The 18,114-nt window shown below is 44.8% G+C and overlaps 1 protein-coding gene across 8 annotated transcripts in view; it reads left to right on the forward strand.

Annotated features, from left to right (window-relative positions):
- CLTCL1 (clathrin heavy chain like 1) overlaps positions 1–8,928 on the forward strand; it is a 369,670-nt gene extending 360,742 nt beyond the window's left edge. For all 8 annotated transcript variants that reach the window (XM_085634408.1, XM_085634412.1, XM_085634409.1 and 5 more), the window contains one exon: positions 6,490–8,928. In XM_085634408.1, the coding sequence (XP_085490534.1) occupies positions 6,490–6,623 (134 nt within the window). In that variant the 3' untranslated portion in view covers positions 6,624–8,928. The remainder of the gene's footprint in view (positions 1–6,489) is intronic.
- Positions 8,929–18,114: the final 9,186 nt, after the last annotated feature.

Genomic DNA, 18,114 nt, shown 5'->3' on the forward strand with positions numbered 1-18,114 from the left:
GGAAGAATGTGATTTTGGGGTATTAGGTTTGTAACCATTTTCTCCTTACCTATGATGATGCAGCATCGTACAACTATTCGAAATGGCAACTGGGAAATGTACGTGACTTTAATGTTAAATTAATAAAAAGATTTATTTTTAAAAAAGCATTTGCAAAATAAACTCATGTAGTAATGTGTGCGAAGCAGCGGACAGTCAACAGCGTGCTCATGCTTAGGGAAGACGACAGTGTCCCCATGGGCCATGTGACAGTAGGATAACATTTCTTTCTTCATCCTATCTCATTGATAATTCCAGTTGCTATTGTGTGTAACTGGATGCACTGGTGCCAGAAGACGATCCAGTATGATTCTGATGTTGAATACCTAACTGACTTCGGCTCAATCTTGTCAACTGTCATCCTACGAAATCGCAAAAGCACAACCTGTCCATGTAGTCAATGCGCCTACCAGGGTGTACACTGTAGCAGTGACTCCATTATCTTTTTGGCTCTGACTCTCAGGAAGGGACACCCCAGGATGTAGATGATCATGAGCCTCTCGCTACACAGATAAAGCCTACTGCATGGATTTGCAAGAGACCAGTGGGACTGCCACCTCTCCTGAGGTAAGGCTCGACTCGCCACTTGGGCCTGCAACAGAAGAAAGTGCCTCCTTTGCAGTAGCAGTCTGAAGGGCAGCTGAAAGCTCTGGATTTGCGGCTGCCTTCAGTTAGGAGCTAAATAAAAGTCCTGAAAGATTTGCAACCTAGGCCATCTGCTACTGAGCCCTTGCTTCTTTTAACAAGGCTCTCACTGATACCTTGATGGCTACCTGTTCATACATTTTCCTGCTCACCTATAAATAGGCAGGTGGCCAGATGTCACAGACCAGCTCCTGGAAACTCCGGTTTCCTTGCCATACATCCAACCCCAGAGAGCCTTGTGGTTGGTTCAAGCCTCAATAAGTAAGGTGAATCCCAACTCATCTTCACAACTCCTCCCAAAAGGAGAATCACACAGAAATGAGGCCAATGGCAAGATTAGATTCTCTTCTGCTAGTCTGGCATTTTGTTCTGTAACAGCTGTCAACTTAGTCGCTATACACATGCCTTCTAGGACATGACCAGCGAGATCTTACCAGCGGTCCTGGAAGGCCTTACAGCCTCTTTGGCTCAGACAATTAATGATGGCGAAGACCCAGTCAAATATGTTATGTGCAATGGTCTGGATACTACGTATTGCCTGGGGAGGGCAATCGGCACCAGACCTGTACTTTTGTGAAATGCATGAATGTATTCCACAGTATGTTCCAGCAATGTACTCCCTTATGGACTTACCCTTTGATGGGCCATGCCTTTTTGATGAGAAGACACTCTGCATTGGAGTGTCTTCAGGAAAGCAGAGCTACTGCTTGTTCCTTAGGTCTGTTTATCCCTCCCAAACAGATACCTCACCAGTTCGTAAAGTTCAGAGGCTATTCCAGATGGCAAGTGCATAGACAGTCTCGCCACCCAGTACAGCAGTCACCCTAATCTTTTCAAGGCCATGGACTTGGCCTGGCAGACAGCGCATGGACCAGCAGGCAGATTAGTGCTCCCATTTTGCTTTCCCTGCTGCAACAACCACCAGTCCACTTTAGTTTGCCCTTAGTGGTGCATGCCCATCCAGTGGGGGCAGGATCTGTAATTTCCTCCCTGGTTAGAGAGCCATTGTGTCTGACAGATAGGTCCTACAAATCATTGAACATGTCTATGCCCTGCTTTTTCTTTTTGCCCCACCAAATATTCCACCACATCAGGATGAATGTCAAACAAGCACCTGTCCATTCTGCTGTAAGAGAGTCTTCTTAGGTCAGGGATACCAGTCTTCCTCTACCTTGCCAACTATCTAGGCTTGCCATAGTCAGTCGTAAACCCTTTCCAGACGATGGTGACCCTCCTGACATTGTTGCAGTTCTTTATCAGCAAGCTGTAGACACACCTGACTCCTTCACAAAGGCTTATATTTATTGATGCTCTCTTGGACACAGTACAGTTACAGGCGTTCTCGCCACAGTGAGTCCAGGACATTCAGGCTATGAATCCTGATGGTTCAGCCTCGGGTCTAGATCATGGTGAAAGCCGCTCTGAAGCTTCCTGGGCTCTTAGCTTTCTGCATCCTCCATATAAGATAAGCCTTATGCCACAATGAAAGCTGAAGTTCCAGTGGGCACAGCATTAAGGAAATCTGACAGTGGTTACCCAGATATTAGAGGAGACTGTTCATGATCGGCATTGGTGGTGGTTTGACCAGATTTGCTCTTGCGGACACTCTTCCTTTTCCCACCCAGAGCTGATGGTTGTGATTGATGTGTCCCTTCTGGGCTAGGAAGGTCACCTTCATAAACCCACCTCTATATCATTCTGTTGGAGTTGCTAGTCAATATCTTACTCTGAAAGACCTTCTGCTGTCCTTCAAGAGGAAGCTGGTGCAGGTGCTCTTGGACAAATCCACTGCCATGTAATATTGTAACCAACAAGTCTGAGTGGGGTCTCAAGTCCTGTGCCAGGAGGCTGTGTGCCTTGGGGTTAGTTGTAGTGCCAGGGCATTTTCCTATTCGCGAACCACCTGGCAAGGTCCTTTAATGTCAGAGCTGATGATCTGAGCTGGTGACATCTAGCAGATCACAAGTGGCATTTACATCCAGTGGCTCAGGGTGCATCTTCCCTCAGTGGTTAGAACCCTCTTAGATCTTGGTGATGTCAAATGCTTTGTGCGTTGGAGTTTCCTCTAGAACTTATGTGCTCTTGCTGGAATGGAACACAAGCTCCTGTAGGCGTTCCCACCCCTGCTTCTTTTGCCCCAAGTTCTGAAACATCAAGAAAGACCAGGTCCATGTTATCCTAGTGTCTCCGGATTGAGCCAAGACCGTGCGGTACCCAAAACTTCTGGGCTTGAGTATCTATCTACTGATGAGGTTGCAACTTTGCGAGGATCTTCTGTCGCAGCTACAGGTCAGAGTCCTCCACCTGAAACTGTGTATTCTAGACATAAATGCTTGGAAATTGAGCAGCAGCAACTGACTGTATTTGATCTGAAGCCTGAAGTGGCTGTCATCCTTGTTGCCTGGCTCCCTTCCAGAATATCCATTTATGCCGGGTGCTTGGACAAATTTGTGGTCAGGTGTGACTGGTCCCTTACAAGCAAAGTTGTCGGATGTCCCTTTGTTTTATCTGTGGACCAGCAATGCGTTGCAGTGGGCACTATCAAAGGTTATTTGTTTGCCGTTTTGAACTTCCTACATTAACTCAAACTGTTCTTGGTTAAATCAGCTGCTGTGATGAGATTTATTAAACGTTTCACGCATGATCCCTCCTAAGCAGTTTGTGCTTCCAGCGCTGAAAAACCCAAACACCCTTTGCAGCCGAAGACACAGTATGCATGCCTCTCCTTCTGTGCTGAAGATGGCATCCTTGTCTGGGTCCGATGACTCTTAAAGGCCGTAGTGGGCACCGGGCATTTCCCCAGTGGGCCACCAGGGTGGTGGCTGGTTTTGGACCCCTGGGGGGCCGTTTTTGTTACCGTGGGCCGGTTTTGCAATATCGACCCCCTATAACAAAAGCAGCTGCAGTGTTTTACACGTGCACCAACATCTGCTTCCGTGTGCAGTCTCTTGGGGAGCATATGGTGAACTTGCACCATGACCATACTCATGGCTCTGGGCGGCGACTTGGTGTGAGGGCCGGTATCAGTGGAGGGCGACTGAGCCTCTTCGATGTCCTGGAGTGATGTGGAGTTTATCAAAGTGTCAGCATGGAGAGGAATAAAGAGGAAGAACTACCACAGGCGTCAAAGGGTTTCTCAAAGGTGGGGGTAGAAGGTTGAACCTCGAGGGCCCGAAACAAGAACATGGAGCAGGTCCAGTCCAGGTGACCCATCGGTACACGTCTGAACCCGATGATAGAGAAAAACAAGCATTGGCATAGCCAATGGGTCTCGCCTTCGGGACCTTATAAGTGTTTAGCCATGCAACAGTTGCATAACTAAATACTTATAAGTTCCCAAAAGCGAGACCTATTGGCTATGCAAAGCGGCCACGAAAGTGAAAGCAATCGCGGTAAAGCGCTGCGCGCGCGCACATGCACTGTAGCACTAGGCTGGCCTGGTAGCATTTTTTGGAGCCCTCTCAATAAGTCTCGCCAGACCAGCGCATGCGCTGGGTCAGGCGAGACCCAACAACCTAAGGGGGAACTCACCCCACATCCTGTGACTCGAAATACAAAAACAACTTGCAGCGTCCACGCCCAACACTAGTTGGAGTAAGCAGGGCATGTGAGTCTACATGTCTGTATGCTATGAACAGATGCTTACAGGGTAAGTAACATTTTCCTCTGGTTAATACTCTAACCGCTGATTCAGCACTGCCCTCCCACCTCCCCTTTCTTTGGAGTTGCCTCTTTTTAGGATCTAAAAAGTTTCAAGTTAGTATTCAGCACACTGGTGATAACATGTGTTCACACTCCGCGCTTGAGGGCATGGAAAGGGAAAAGTTTAGAAACGGACGTCCGTGCAGATGGGCATGATACTTTTATGCGGCTGTGCTCTAACACTTCCAGTGGGGCACAGACCCGCTCAGTGCCATCAATGAGGTAGTGGGTTCCCTGCTGAAGAAAAGTAAATAGATCCAGTCTTGCCTCTGGCGAGTGTGCTTAGGAAAGAAATCTGTGGTGTGATAGAGCATCCGCCTTCGAAGATAAGAAACCTGTTTGTTGTTTAAGATTATTTTTTACACTAACCATAAATTAAAGCAAAACTATTCTAATGCAAATGTTAACACTAAGCTTTTGTTTGATTAAATACGTTTTTGATTACATTTTGTTCAATTATTTAATCTGAATCATAAATTAATGTTCCTGATGTATTTATAATAAAATATAACCTAAAAAGTAACACTATTGTAACACTAATCCTAATTCATTTTAATTAGTTCGTACTTTAATACTAGTCCTAATAAGCAGTAAAATAAATTATTTGCTGACAGCATATTGATGGTTTAATCCTAACATTTTAGTAAAGTTACATTAAAATTGTTTTCTGTTGCCATGGTGTTACCCAGTAGACAGACCGGGTAAATGTACTGTTTAAGAAAAATGCAGGAAGACCTTGTTAAACAAAATAAAGGGGAAAAATAAGGGTCGTCGGACAACCCGTGGTGCTTAGAGACTTGATCTCTAGATAGGCAAAGAGAGAAAATGGGCAAATAAGAGTGGAATATTTTGCAAATTACAAAATGATTCATTTGTCACATTAAACCATTTCCCAGCCCAACCTTTCACTTTGCTCAGATTGGACCACCTCTTTACCTTCACCAGGCTCAAGCAGAGAATCCTTCTGTCCTATAGCCCATCATAATCCCATGCCTCTGATAATTCAGCGATAGTGGGGCGGAATAAAGGACACATCAGTGTTTCCTGAGCTGATTAATTATCCTCCCACCCAACTAGTCTTTCAAAGGCAATGTGTTGTCATTTTGTAAAATCTAAGAGCAATACTACAGTGGCCTGGAGAATCGTGGAGATATTTCATGTTCACTCATCAGTCCACCGGAAGGGAATAAAAGAATAAAAATACCCCTGAACGTTTTCTCATAATTATAAGCATGTCTCGTGCTTTAGAGCTGAAAGCTGCTGTGGATAAGTTACATGTAGACGGGTCACTTATTGACAATGAATCCAGTCTCACAAAGGGTTCTACCACTGTATTGGGTTTTTAATATTGATCTGCAAGAATATCAACTCCAGTATATCGACTCAAACTATGTTGTGAAGATGAGCATATTTGGGTAAATGTAGATTTACTATTCCTATTCTCCCAAAAAGTGGGTGTGGAGTTAAGAAAACTTAGAATTTGGGAAAGGTGGAAGGGGTTTTTATGGTTTCAGTTCTGATGAACCGAACAATGCAGTTCAGTAAAGGACTATACAAGGATACTTGCTGGGTCCCATGAAGGGAGAAAGTGTGTTATGAGTCTTAGTCAATGTAATTAAGTGAAGATGAAATTAATGTGAGGCACACCACAGGAGATGTGGTTTGTCATCCGCCGAGTGAGATGTCAAGGTTGTATTTGAACTTATTTGCTGCCTAACTTTGAAACATAGATTTATATGTGTCCTGCCTTTTGTCTGTTAGATATGAAAAGCAAAACAAAGTTTACAGAAAATGAAAATAGAATCTTTACCTACACAACCTTTTGACTTCGTGGTAGTCTATATTCTGCAGTCAGTTTTTCTTTTAGGTTGAGATTTTTTACCTTGGTATTCTCACAATAGATCGTCCCACAAACCAGATGCTGCTTGCCAACAAGCAAGCAACGGCTGCCGTGTCTAACAGACCTACTTAAGCCAGTACAGATAAGTCACAATGCGGCTTGAGGCATTTACGCAAGCCAATAATTGCTGTTTCTCAAGGGATTATAAGCACCACTAGTGTTATTATTTGCTAACATCATGTTTTCCCTCTCTCATTCTCCAGGCCAACAACTGATGTTGACAGCGGGTACTAATGCTGTTCCACCCCAGGCCAATTTCCCATATGGTTACACCGCACCACCAGGATTCGCCCAGCCGGCTGCAGCACCTCCACCTGCATATGGTTTCAACATGTAGATTCTTCCATGTGACCAAGTGTTCCCCATCTCCCCTCGAATCACCTCTGCGAGAAGCGTGCAAGGAACCCAGCGGCACAAAGCAGCTTCTTCTGCTCACCACACGGCCTTCGTGGGACATGAAGAAGGTCGCCAGTGGACTCTGCTCACTGATATTTATTATTAATGAACTGTTGCGTTTTAGACCTTCAAAGGAGTCTCCTGTGTGTCTCTGCTATTATTTTGGCTTTGCAGCAGGAAACCCAGTGGCGTTTTTGTGATAAACCAGAAGGCACAGAATCAGTCGGGCGACGGAGGCAATCCTCAAACTACACCTTGTTAGCTCTGAAGCCCAACTACTGAGCAAGCGGCAGCATACTGATTGAGGGAGGGAAGGAATTTGTGATTCAGCCATCTCATTCTGGCTGATATTACATGTGGCGCATGTGCACATTGGAGGCCTGATTTGTGTTAGCCAGTATTGACAAAAGGACTGAGATGGTGACTTTTCTTGTGCCCCCTCTGCTTCTCAAGAGCTTGGACCAAGTAATGGGGCAAGATTCTCTTTGATGCCACCCGTTTTCCTAGCCTCTGTTTAGTATCTGACACCTGCTAATCCTCTAATGTAGAGAATTCTTATGCTCCTTTCTCCTTGTCCTCTGTGCCTGACCTTTAGCAGTCTGGGGGGTTGTGATTTACTTTATACCTGTATGGACTTAGACAATACGGCACAGGTATGTTGTTCTTTCCCCTCACGCCTTCCTGGTTTAGTCACCTCACTCTGCAAAGGCTGAGCTGTTCATCTTTCAAAAGGCATGACCCAGGCATAATTGTGTCTTTCCTGTGTTAGTTTTCTGTTACTTAACCAGGTTTCTCAGCTATGCTGTCTGCTGCTGCATCACAGTGAGTCTTGGCTCTTGCTAGGCTACAGTATGAACCCACAGCTGCTTCTTCCTGCTCCTTCGCCTGTGCCATGTAATGATTGTTGGACAAGAAAATCATTTAGCTGTGGGGTTGTAAACCTGTTTAGCATTTTGATGCCACATGTCTTTGGATACTGAGTTAAGCCTAATTCTGGTTTATTTCAGTGAACAGACTTGGCTATTGCATTTTTTTAGTTTGATGAACCATCTCATTGATATCTCAGAAGTATTGGCCGGTACTGAAGGAACAAAGAAAGAGCAAATGTTGCATATGACTGTTTCCTCAACCTCATTTGTGTGTTTGGCTTTTGGAATGTGTCTCTTAGTGTGTCTGCTTACCTGTGTGCGTCTGTTGTATGTTGGTTTATTTAATCTCCTTGCTACCCTCTGTTTGTTCGCCCGTTTGGGTTGTCTAGCGTACTTCCCTTTGCCTGCCTGGCCCTGTGATTGTGTGCTCGCCTCAGTCTTATCTGTCTAAATGTCCTCTTTTTCTGTCTGACCTGTTGTCTGTTGGCTTTTTCTGGTTCCTGTACACCTGCCTACCACATTGTTATCCTAAGAGTTCAGATGTCCTTGAGTGCCTGCCCGAGGCTGCATGCACGTGTGTGTCCTTAACTGCATGCTCGCGTGACCACATGCTTGTTGGTGTACGACTCAAAAACTGAGCAATTAGAAGTACTTGAATGAAAGTGTATCTAAGTTGGACAACACAGACATTCTACCTTGACTGTAATCGGGCATACATTTTCAAGGATTATCTAAGGACCCATTGGCTTCAGTAGACTCCCTAAGAAAAAGGCGTCTGTCTTGGAGGAGGGCAGGGTGTGAATCTTTAATGGCAAGGGTATGTTATCCAAGAGAGCCCCTAAAAAGTGCTCATCTGCTGTTTTTAGAGTGAAAGCAAGCATGTGTTCAGGACTTTTTTTATCATTGGTAGGCATGCAGAATATTGTGGTCCATTGCGTTTCATGTTGATGGCTCTGGTGAGAAGAGTGCCATGACACTGAAAGCTATTCAAGGTTTGCCTGGGCGGTAATTATTATAAACTAGTGCTTGAAGTTCTTGGCCAACCTCATGTCAGAAGGCAAGGGCTGCATATTCCCACCCATTCTGATCTCTTGATTGCTGCATCATGTTTCACACCCTCATCCTTCTCTGCTTTCAGACTGCATATCACAGCTCACTACAGGCTGAAGGACCCGCTGCCTCTGCTCAAAGTACTGTTTTGTTTTCTGTTTTTGTTGAGAGAATGCCAACAGAGATACTTTGTGCCACTTTTCAAATATATTATCCTTAACATTTTATGTACTGAAATTAGATAACAATGTATAATTTATGATAATGAACCATGTGCTAATCCTGAATAGTGTGAAGAAAGAAGTACAATTATAAACATAAACCAAATCTTTGTAGTCCCTTGTTTCTGGTGCCTTTCGGCTTCCTTTCATTACATCTTCTTATTTTCCTCTCATAAACTTTCATTATGAGTTGTATTTTGGGACAACTGCTGTGCTCAACTGTGGGGGAGGAAATTGGTAGTGTAGTGGTACAATAGATAACCACTTTTCCATTCGCCTGCTAACTCCCAAATTAAGTTAATCCTGTGTTTCAGGTTGATGACACCATTGATCTTTCATAGATTACCAACTTTGAATTATTGCAAATCATCAGACTGGTAATAATCAGAATGCCTCATATAGCATGATTAAATACCCACTTTTAAGACAGTAGCCTTTCCACTTCTACGTCTTGACATGTTTACTGTCCAGTGAAATGGATAAGCTAAGCTGCACACCACAAACAGTCTTCAGAATCTTTCTGCAACCTCTGTGCTATGAAATGCCTGGTTTAGCTCTGGTCTCTTGTGAGGATTTGAAAGAATTACTGAAAAGATTATGTAAAAAGTGTGTTTCAACAAAGCTTCAGCCGCAGATGAGAACATCTTTATGGAAAAGCTTTGTTCGAGGCATGTGAGCTGTAGATCACATGCTTTGCATTAGCTTGCCATCGAGTTTTGGGTCTGAATGTTTGCACTTTGTTTTTCTTCGAAGAAGTCTTTTCCAGTTACGAGGTGGGTGACTCCTGCTTTCGGTGATAGTGCACTTTGGCATCGGCACCATTGTTGGATTTTTTTTTTCCCGCCATCGGGTTCGGACTTAAATCACTGCGCTCCGGTTCGACACCGTTTCTCGGGTTCCCCTCAGCGTGCAATCCACTACCCTCTACGGTATTGTTTCTCGATTGTGTTTCCCATTCTCCGCGTATCGTAGTCTTCGATCGGAAGATTTGTGGAGGGCTGTTGGGCCTACCAGTGTCGGGCACGCTAGCAGTCGATGGAACGGACTCCCATTTAAATTAAGTCCCGGATGTCGCGCTAAGTTTCCACGCACCAACTTGAACGGAGTGTGCAACTTGTGTCTAACCCTGGAACACGACAAACAGGACTGCGATGCGTGCCGATCATTTCGATTTAAGGAGATGCTCCGTGACCGTCGGGCTCGACGTCATGATATGCATGAACAAAGCAGCTCCGCACCAGACATCTTCAGGAAGATTCCGTCCATGAAGAATTCCACGCACAAGGAGCCGAAGAAGTGGAAGAACACATCTCCGTGTCCAAAGCCTACTCCTACACGGAAGAGCAAGTAACACCGGGTCAGCGTACAGTGAGTACTGCCACTCCCCTGCCCCAATACTTACCGAAGAAAAAGGTTCCAGTCCTTCCTCTGCCCTCGGGCCAAGGTCTGCACCGAGAAAAGGTTTCAAACTACCTGCCCCCTGGCTCGGCACCGAAACGCCTTCCAGCTCGAGATCGAGTCAGCCCCGTTTGAGCACCATTCCGAAATCTTCGGTATCGAAATTCAAGCATCTACTAGTGACCATTCCTACGGCACCGAAAACTAAATCTTCGGATCCGAAAACTTCGATAATTCCGGCGCCAAAAACCAAACTGCCTCCTCTTCCATCCAAGGAGCCTTGTTTCGATGTTCCGCCTTCTAACACGGACCCGAAACAAAAGGAACTGGCCATCAATCCAGACACTGGACATATTCATGTTAAATTACCAACTAAAAGTAAACCAGAATTACTAGAGGAATACCACATTCCACTTGAAAGAATGTGGGCACTAATCCTTCTCCTCCTATTACACCTCCTTCACCCATTGACCCAAATTTATTGATTACACCCACAAATTCTCCACAACCAGTCACCCGATCACCAACATGGTGGGGATGGGGATGGTGATATACCTCAGGACATTATTCCTGATCCATGGGAGGATTACAATACAGATCCCAATACTGATAACAAACCGGATCTATACCCTTCCAAACCCTCCCCTCCAGATGACCATATTGGATACATAGAGCAACTCAATAGGGCTGCTGGGTATCATGGGGTACAACTTCATAAAGATGCCCTTGAAGAGGGTTTTCTCTTTGAGACTTTAAGTTCCTCTCAAAGACCAACACAAACACTACCTATGCTCAAGGGAATGCTTAAACACACAGACAAGATTTTAAAGACCCTGTGCGTGCAAGGATTGTCACACTCAGAGTAGACAAGAAGTATAAGGCGGCACCTACTGACCCTATCTACATCAAGGGCCAAGTTCCATTAGACTCCATGGTAGTCTCTAACGCTCGCAAAACAGCAAACTCACAGACCACGGGAGAGGCCCCTCCTTCTGATAAGGAGTCCAAACTCCTAGATGCCTCTGGCAAAAGAGTAGCTGCGCAAGCAGCCTATCACTGGTGAAATGCAAATACCCAAGCTCTTTTAGCTCGCTATGACAGGGCTCATTATGACGAGCCAGAAAAATGTATATAATTTTTTCCAGATGAACATAGGAGTAAAGCTAGCGACCTAATTCAAGAAGGAAAATTAATCTCCAACACATCCATTAGGTGCGCTTTAGACGCAACTGATACCGCAGCTCGCGCAGTGAACACTAGCGTTCTGTTATGGAGACACGCTTGGCTCAGAATTTATGGGTTTAAACCCGAGGTCCAAGCCTCTATTTTAAATCAGCCCTTTGATAAAGAGCACCTCTTCAGGCCTACAGTAGATGCTTCTTTAGAGAAGATGAAGAAAGATACAGAGGTCACAAAATCCATGGGGGCTTTGCAGCTTCCTTCCATTCGGGGCTCCTTTCACCGCTCCTTTTACATGGGGGGGCCTCAAAGAACATCTCAGAAAATCCCTCCTCCTCTTACAAAGGCAATAATCAGTCGCCCTCTTCAAGAGGTTACTTTAGAGGAAGATTTAAAGGTGATAACAGCAAGGGAAGAGGTAGAGGCAACTCAACACGTACTTCCCCTGCAAACTACAAACCGTGACTTCCTTCCTCTGCCCCGATCATTCCACTCCTGTTGGGGGACGTCTCCCAATTTCTCCCCATCTGGAATAAAATAACCTCAAACAGATGGGTTCTACAAGTTATCCAATATGGGTATTGCCTGCAACTTACCGCCACCCCCCCCCCCCCCCCCCCAAACATTCCTCCAAGATCACACAACATGTTCCAAGAGCATCCCAACCTTCTCAAACAAGAAGTACTCTCTTTATTGGAAAAAGGAGCTATAGAGCCATTCCCACTACAGTATCAAGGAGCCGACGTATACCCCCTATACTTTATAATACCCAAAAAGGACTGCTCTCTCAGGCCTACATTAGACCTGAGAGACCTAAATCTGTACATCCAATCAGACCATTTCACATGGTAGAACTCCAACAAGTGCTCCTTCTCCTTCAGCAAGGCGACTTTGTCTACTTTAGACGTAAAGGACACCTACTTCCATATTCCAATACATCCCGCTCATCGTAAATACCTCCGGTTTGTGGTAGTGGGACAACATTACCAATTTAAAGTGCTTCTATTCGGAGTCACCACTGCTCTGAGTATTCACCGAATGTATGGCAGTATTTGCTGCTCATCTGCGTAGACAACACGTTCAGGTCTTTCCATACTTGGAAAACTGGCTTATCAAAGCCAGCACACAAGCAAACTGTCTCCAACATTCTAATAGAACCATACTGCTGCTCCATGATCTCAGATTCACAGTAAATCTGTCCAAGTCCCATCTCCAACACGCAAACGTACTTAGGAGCCACTCTCAATACACAAAAAGCTCTAACCTGTCCCAATCCAGCCAGAATCCACAACATTCAGTCTCTAATTTCCCAGTTCCAGCCTCACCACTCATTACCAGCTTGGGTATTCATGCAGTTACTGGGAATGATGGCGTCTTGCATCTTAATAGTTCCCTATGCAAGACTTCAACTGCGTCCCCTTCAGGAATGCTTAGCACGTCCGTGGAATCAGTCTCAGGGTCTGTTATCAGATCTAATGTTGGTTGACTGCCACACACATCGCTCTCTGCAGTGGTGGAATCCACAAAACCTTTGCAGGGGGTGGCCCTTCATTGACCCGGTTCCACAACCGGTGCTAACAGCAGCCGCATCCCTCACTGGTTGGGGAGCTCATCTCCAAACTCACACAGTTCAGGGCATGTGGAGTAAACAGCAAAAGCAGCTCCACATCAATCACCTAGAGCTACTAGAAGTGTTTCTAGCGCTCAAAGGCTTTCGAGTTCTCCTGTAGGCAAAGCTGTCCTGATACGTACATACAGCATGACAGCCATGTATTGTATACAGAAACCGGTGGGGACACATTCTCTCCAGCTGTCACAACTTGCACAGGACATTTGGAGGTGGGCTATACGTCACAAATATCTCTTTTCAGAACACCTTTCGGGAGTAGACAATCAAATCTCAGACCTGCTCAGCAGACAGAGACAACAGATTCACGAGTGGGAACTCCACCCTCAAGTTCTCCTCCCGTTCTTTCAGATGTGGGGCTTCCCGGACATAGATCTGTTCGCCACACACCAAAACGCAAAATGCCCAAGCTTTGCCTCCAGGTATCCTTACCCATTGTCCAAGGGCAATGCACTATGGATCAACTGGTCAGGGATTTTTGCCTGCGGTTTTCCGCCTCTCCCACTCATTCCACTAGTGGTTCAGAAGCTCAGGCAAAACGTCCCTCACACTAATCCTAATAGCTCCCACATGGGCCTGTCAACCTTGGTTCACCACCCTGTTGGAGCTCTCAGTAGTTCCTCATCAAAAACTACACCTCACATCAAATCTCCTCACACAGAGCCGTGGAGAGATAAAATACCCATATCCCAGACATCTCAAACTGGCGATCTGGCACCTGAAGTCATAGAATTTGACTATCTCTATCTTCCGCCAGACTGTATGAACATTATTAAAGAGGCTAGGCGTCCTACTACAAGAGCTTGCTATGCAGCAAAATGGAAGCGATTTTGTTATTTACTGTAATAACATCAACCAGCTTGATGCGTCAGTTCGAAATATCATTTGCGATTTACTGCATTTACAACGCTCACATTTAGCGTATATATCCATACGCTTACATCTCGCTGCAATAGTCGCATACCTTCAAAACAGACAACATCTGTCTCTTTTCAGACTGCCTGTTATTAAGGCCTTTATAGAAGGACTCAAGAGTTATTCCCCCCTAGATTTCCACCTGCCCTAGTGTGGAATCTTAATATTGCTCTCACCAGATTGATGGGTCCAACCTTTGAGCCATTGCATAAATGTGAATTACAATTTCTCACTTGGGAAATGGCTTTCCTCATTGCTATTACTTCACTTAAGAGAGTGGGTGAGCTTCAGGCACTAACCATAGAAGAACCATTTTTACAAATACACCACAACAAAGCTGTTCTTCGTACTAACCCTAAATTCTTACCCAAAGTAGTATCTGCCTTCCACATCAACCAATCTGTTGAGTTGCCTGTGTTCTTTCCGCAACCAGATTAAGTGGTAGAACGAGCCTTACACACATTAGATGTGAAAAGAGCATTACTCTATTTCATAGAAAGGACAAAACCTTTTCGTAAAACTAAACAACACTTTGTTGCTTTTGCTCCACCACATAAAGGCAGTCCCATTTCAAAATCGGGTATTGCGAGGTGGATAGTTAAATGTATTCAGACATGCTATGCGAAAGGAAAAAGAACTTTTAACAGTGCCCCCTAGAGCGCATTCCACTCGCAAACTGGGGGCTTTTATGGCTCTCATAGCTGACATCAGCAAAGCTGCAACATGGTCTACTCCTCACACATTCACAAACATTATTGTGTAGATGTGTTAGCAGTTCTACGTACACTATTTCAGACCACTGCAACAGCTACAGGTTAGCCACTGCTTTTGGGAGATTACTGCTGTATAGTCTATGCAAAGCATGTGATCTACAGCTTACATGCCTAGAACGGAAAATGCTACTTACCCAGTATGCATCTGTTCTTGGCATGTAGAGCTGTAGATTCACATGCGCCCACCCGCCTCCGTTGGGAACCTATACCTGTTGCAGTAATATCTTACTTAGATACACACACATGGACATCTCTATTCTACTCTTACTAACTCCATTCTCACCCTCTGCGGGAAAACAATCTAACAAAGGAGTCGATGCCTATGCGCACTATAACCGAAAGGAGGAATCACCTACCTCGTGACTGGAAAGCAAAGTGCAAACATCCAGACCCAACACTAGATGGCAGGCTTATGCGAAGCATGTGAATCTACAGCTTTACATGCCAAGAACAGATGCATACTGGGTAAGTAGCATTTTCCTTCCACCCACTTCTCCCAGCACTGCTCATCTATTCAAAGGCCAACAAGAAGCTTAGACTGTTAACCCTGGGTCACCATGACAGGCGAACAAGAAAAAAAAATGTTTATCTGAAGCTGTAAAATAGTTTCCTCAACAATGTTTTTTCTAAAACCTCTCAAGTAATGTACTTGTGATGCGTTTCCATGTTGTTTTACATAGACATGCAAAATCTTTAACATCAAAAAAGCAAAAAGATTTCTGATCAGATTTACAAAGAGGGCTGTCTTGGGTTTTTTACCTTCGAGTATTGGCCACAGCCTCCTATGAGAAATGATCATCTCAAGAAGGATCCTCAGGATGGATGTCAGACCAGTACTGAACTGTCCAATCTACGTGCAGGATTGCAGGGCATTTTTTACAAAATGTATATATAATTTTTATTTTCAAAAGCCAATCCTTATCTTTTACATTACAAAAAGTAGCTTGACAGTCTGTAAGATGATTAAAAAAAAATAACAGTTACAAGACGGCTCTTTTTACAGAAGGACAGCAGGAAAAGGGACACTGAAGCTTAATAGGCTAAATCCTGAAATACTACAAAACGTGCCCTCTGCTTTTGTAATGAATGGCATACCACCAGAATTCGATCATGCCCAGGGGCAGTTGAGCTAGCTTTTTCAGGCTCCTGGTAATAGTATCCTGAGGCTGATTTTTTTCTTGGAGACCTTTCCAAACCTCTGATAAGCATTTTAACTTGACGTTTCTATAGTTCAAGATTATACGTTATCTGTTTTCTGATGGAAATATTTATTTTCTTCACAAAATGTTATCCTTTTTGTGAAGTGTGCTCCTTGTGAGAGAAAGAAGGCCTAGACGGACACTCAAGCTGTCTGCCTTCACATTTCCTCTCGTCTGCACACCCCTGCCTATTTTGTCAAAAAATATCCAGGAGAACTTTCAAGGAGAGGGAAAAGATCAGGCTATGTGGGATGCAGGAGGTCCAGTGCACGTGTGAAGCAGTGTGTGGAAGATTTGAGGGGCATTGAGAAGTGTGCGCCCTCCACCATGGCTCCTTTCATTGTATCCCGAGACGCCTCACAAGAAGAGTCTATGGAAATAAGCAAATGCGGATGCATCTGTTTAGCATTAAGATCTATAACTTAAAGGTAGGATCCATGCCAGATGCCGAGGGATACATTATTATTCTGATCCTTCAGTCTGTCTATGGAATGGGTAACAAGATGTAGAAAAGGACAGTACTGTCTACACCAGACTTGCACTATACTAGGATATATTGGAACCCCACCAGTCTTGGCGATATTTTTTGCCTCAACAATTTGTCTGCGGAGCAGATGGTCTTCCAGGTTCTTGCGCCTGCTCAATCAAACTGAAGCCTATACCAACGGTATGTCCTCAATCTCTGCTGCCTCCCTAGCCTGCTTTGCTGCTACTATCTGTATACCGAGGCACCTTTATCTTCATTCAGGTGTCCTAGCTCGTCAAGGTCCTCAAAACAGTCACTGCTCTCTTCATCAGCATTTAAGATTGACCTGTTCATGATCTACTTATTGATCAAGACCAACACGCTGCTCTAGATCTCGTCATACACACTCTTGACAGAGTCTTTGTAAGAGCTGCTGCTAAACTTAACATACTCGGCTTCAGTGATCTTTGAGACCCTTCCCCACCATTCTTCTGATTATTGCTTTATTTGGTTCTAGGTCTATTAGAACCTACAGCACAGAGGTTCCTTACTCCAGCTTCAGCAAAGTGCAGTCTAGCACGCTTGCAGAAAAAATACAAGCCACTTGAATAAGATTTTTCTTCCTACATGCAGATCCTCCGCTTCACGCAACAGTACCTCTTAAAAAGGACAGCAAGAAAATGGACACTGTAGCAACAAAAGTTATTTGGAACATTTGCAACTGCCATGAAGGCCATGCTTGCTGCTGTCCTACTCTGGCATTATGCTGAATCCCTCTGGACGACCTTCCAGCATTTCCGGAAGACACTACCTTGTAAAGACTGTCAGGATTTTTCTGAGTTGTTACAAGAGGGGATCATGACCGTCTCCCACCAAGTTAGAAATGCTGCAGCTCACTAAGCTGATATAGCTGCCCATGGATTCTGTCAAGGTCTGGCTCTTCGTTGCTCATCATGAATACCTCGTACCTTTTTGAAACCGAGAGCACACACAGAATTATAAACGTGCTTTTTTTTTTTTTAACCATTCTGTTTGGAGCCCATGTGGAGGATGAAATGCAATGAAAAGCTGAATTGAAGAGACTCAAACCTGTTGACATTGAGAAAAGGGAGTACAGGAATGTGAAGAGTACTTGCCTGGAAAAAAGCTGGTCCATTCTCCATGCGTCCGAGTCCTCGGCTTCCCTGCACCTAAGAAAGGCGTGTTAAATGCTTAACACCAGACAGGATGTCCCTCCTCCCCCTGAAGTTTCGTTAAGCTCTACCATCTATCTCTCCATATAAAACCTCTCAGTACCATCAAGAGTTACTCCAACTGGAAGTCTGCATCCTGCTGATCAAAAAGATAGTGTAACTGGTCCCTCATTCCCCAAAAGAAAGGGAGTGTTCGAGGCATATGAGCTGCAGATTACACACTATGCATAGATCGCCATCTGGTGTTGGGCCCGGATGTTTGCACTTGTTTTTGTCCTGGAAAGTCTTTGGAAGTCACGAGATAGGTGACTCCTCCTTTGGACCATAGTGCGCATGGGCATCTGCTCCATCCTCAGATTGTTTTCTTCCGCCATCCGGCTCGGATGTGTTTCTCGTGCTACAGTTCGGAACCGTTACCGTTTTTTTCATTCGGCGCGCAATCCTTCCCTTTTTGACGGTATTGTCTCGATCGCGTTTTCCCAATCCACGCGACTCTCAGCAACTTCAAAGTCTTCGATTCCGGTCGTCGACGAAGGCCTTTG

Source organism: Triturus cristatus, chromosome 11 (genome assembly GCF_964204655.1).
Source record: "Triturus cristatus chromosome 11, aTriCri1.1, whole genome shotgun sequence".
NCBI lineage: Eukaryota > Metazoa > Chordata > Amphibia > Caudata > Salamandridae > Triturus > Triturus cristatus.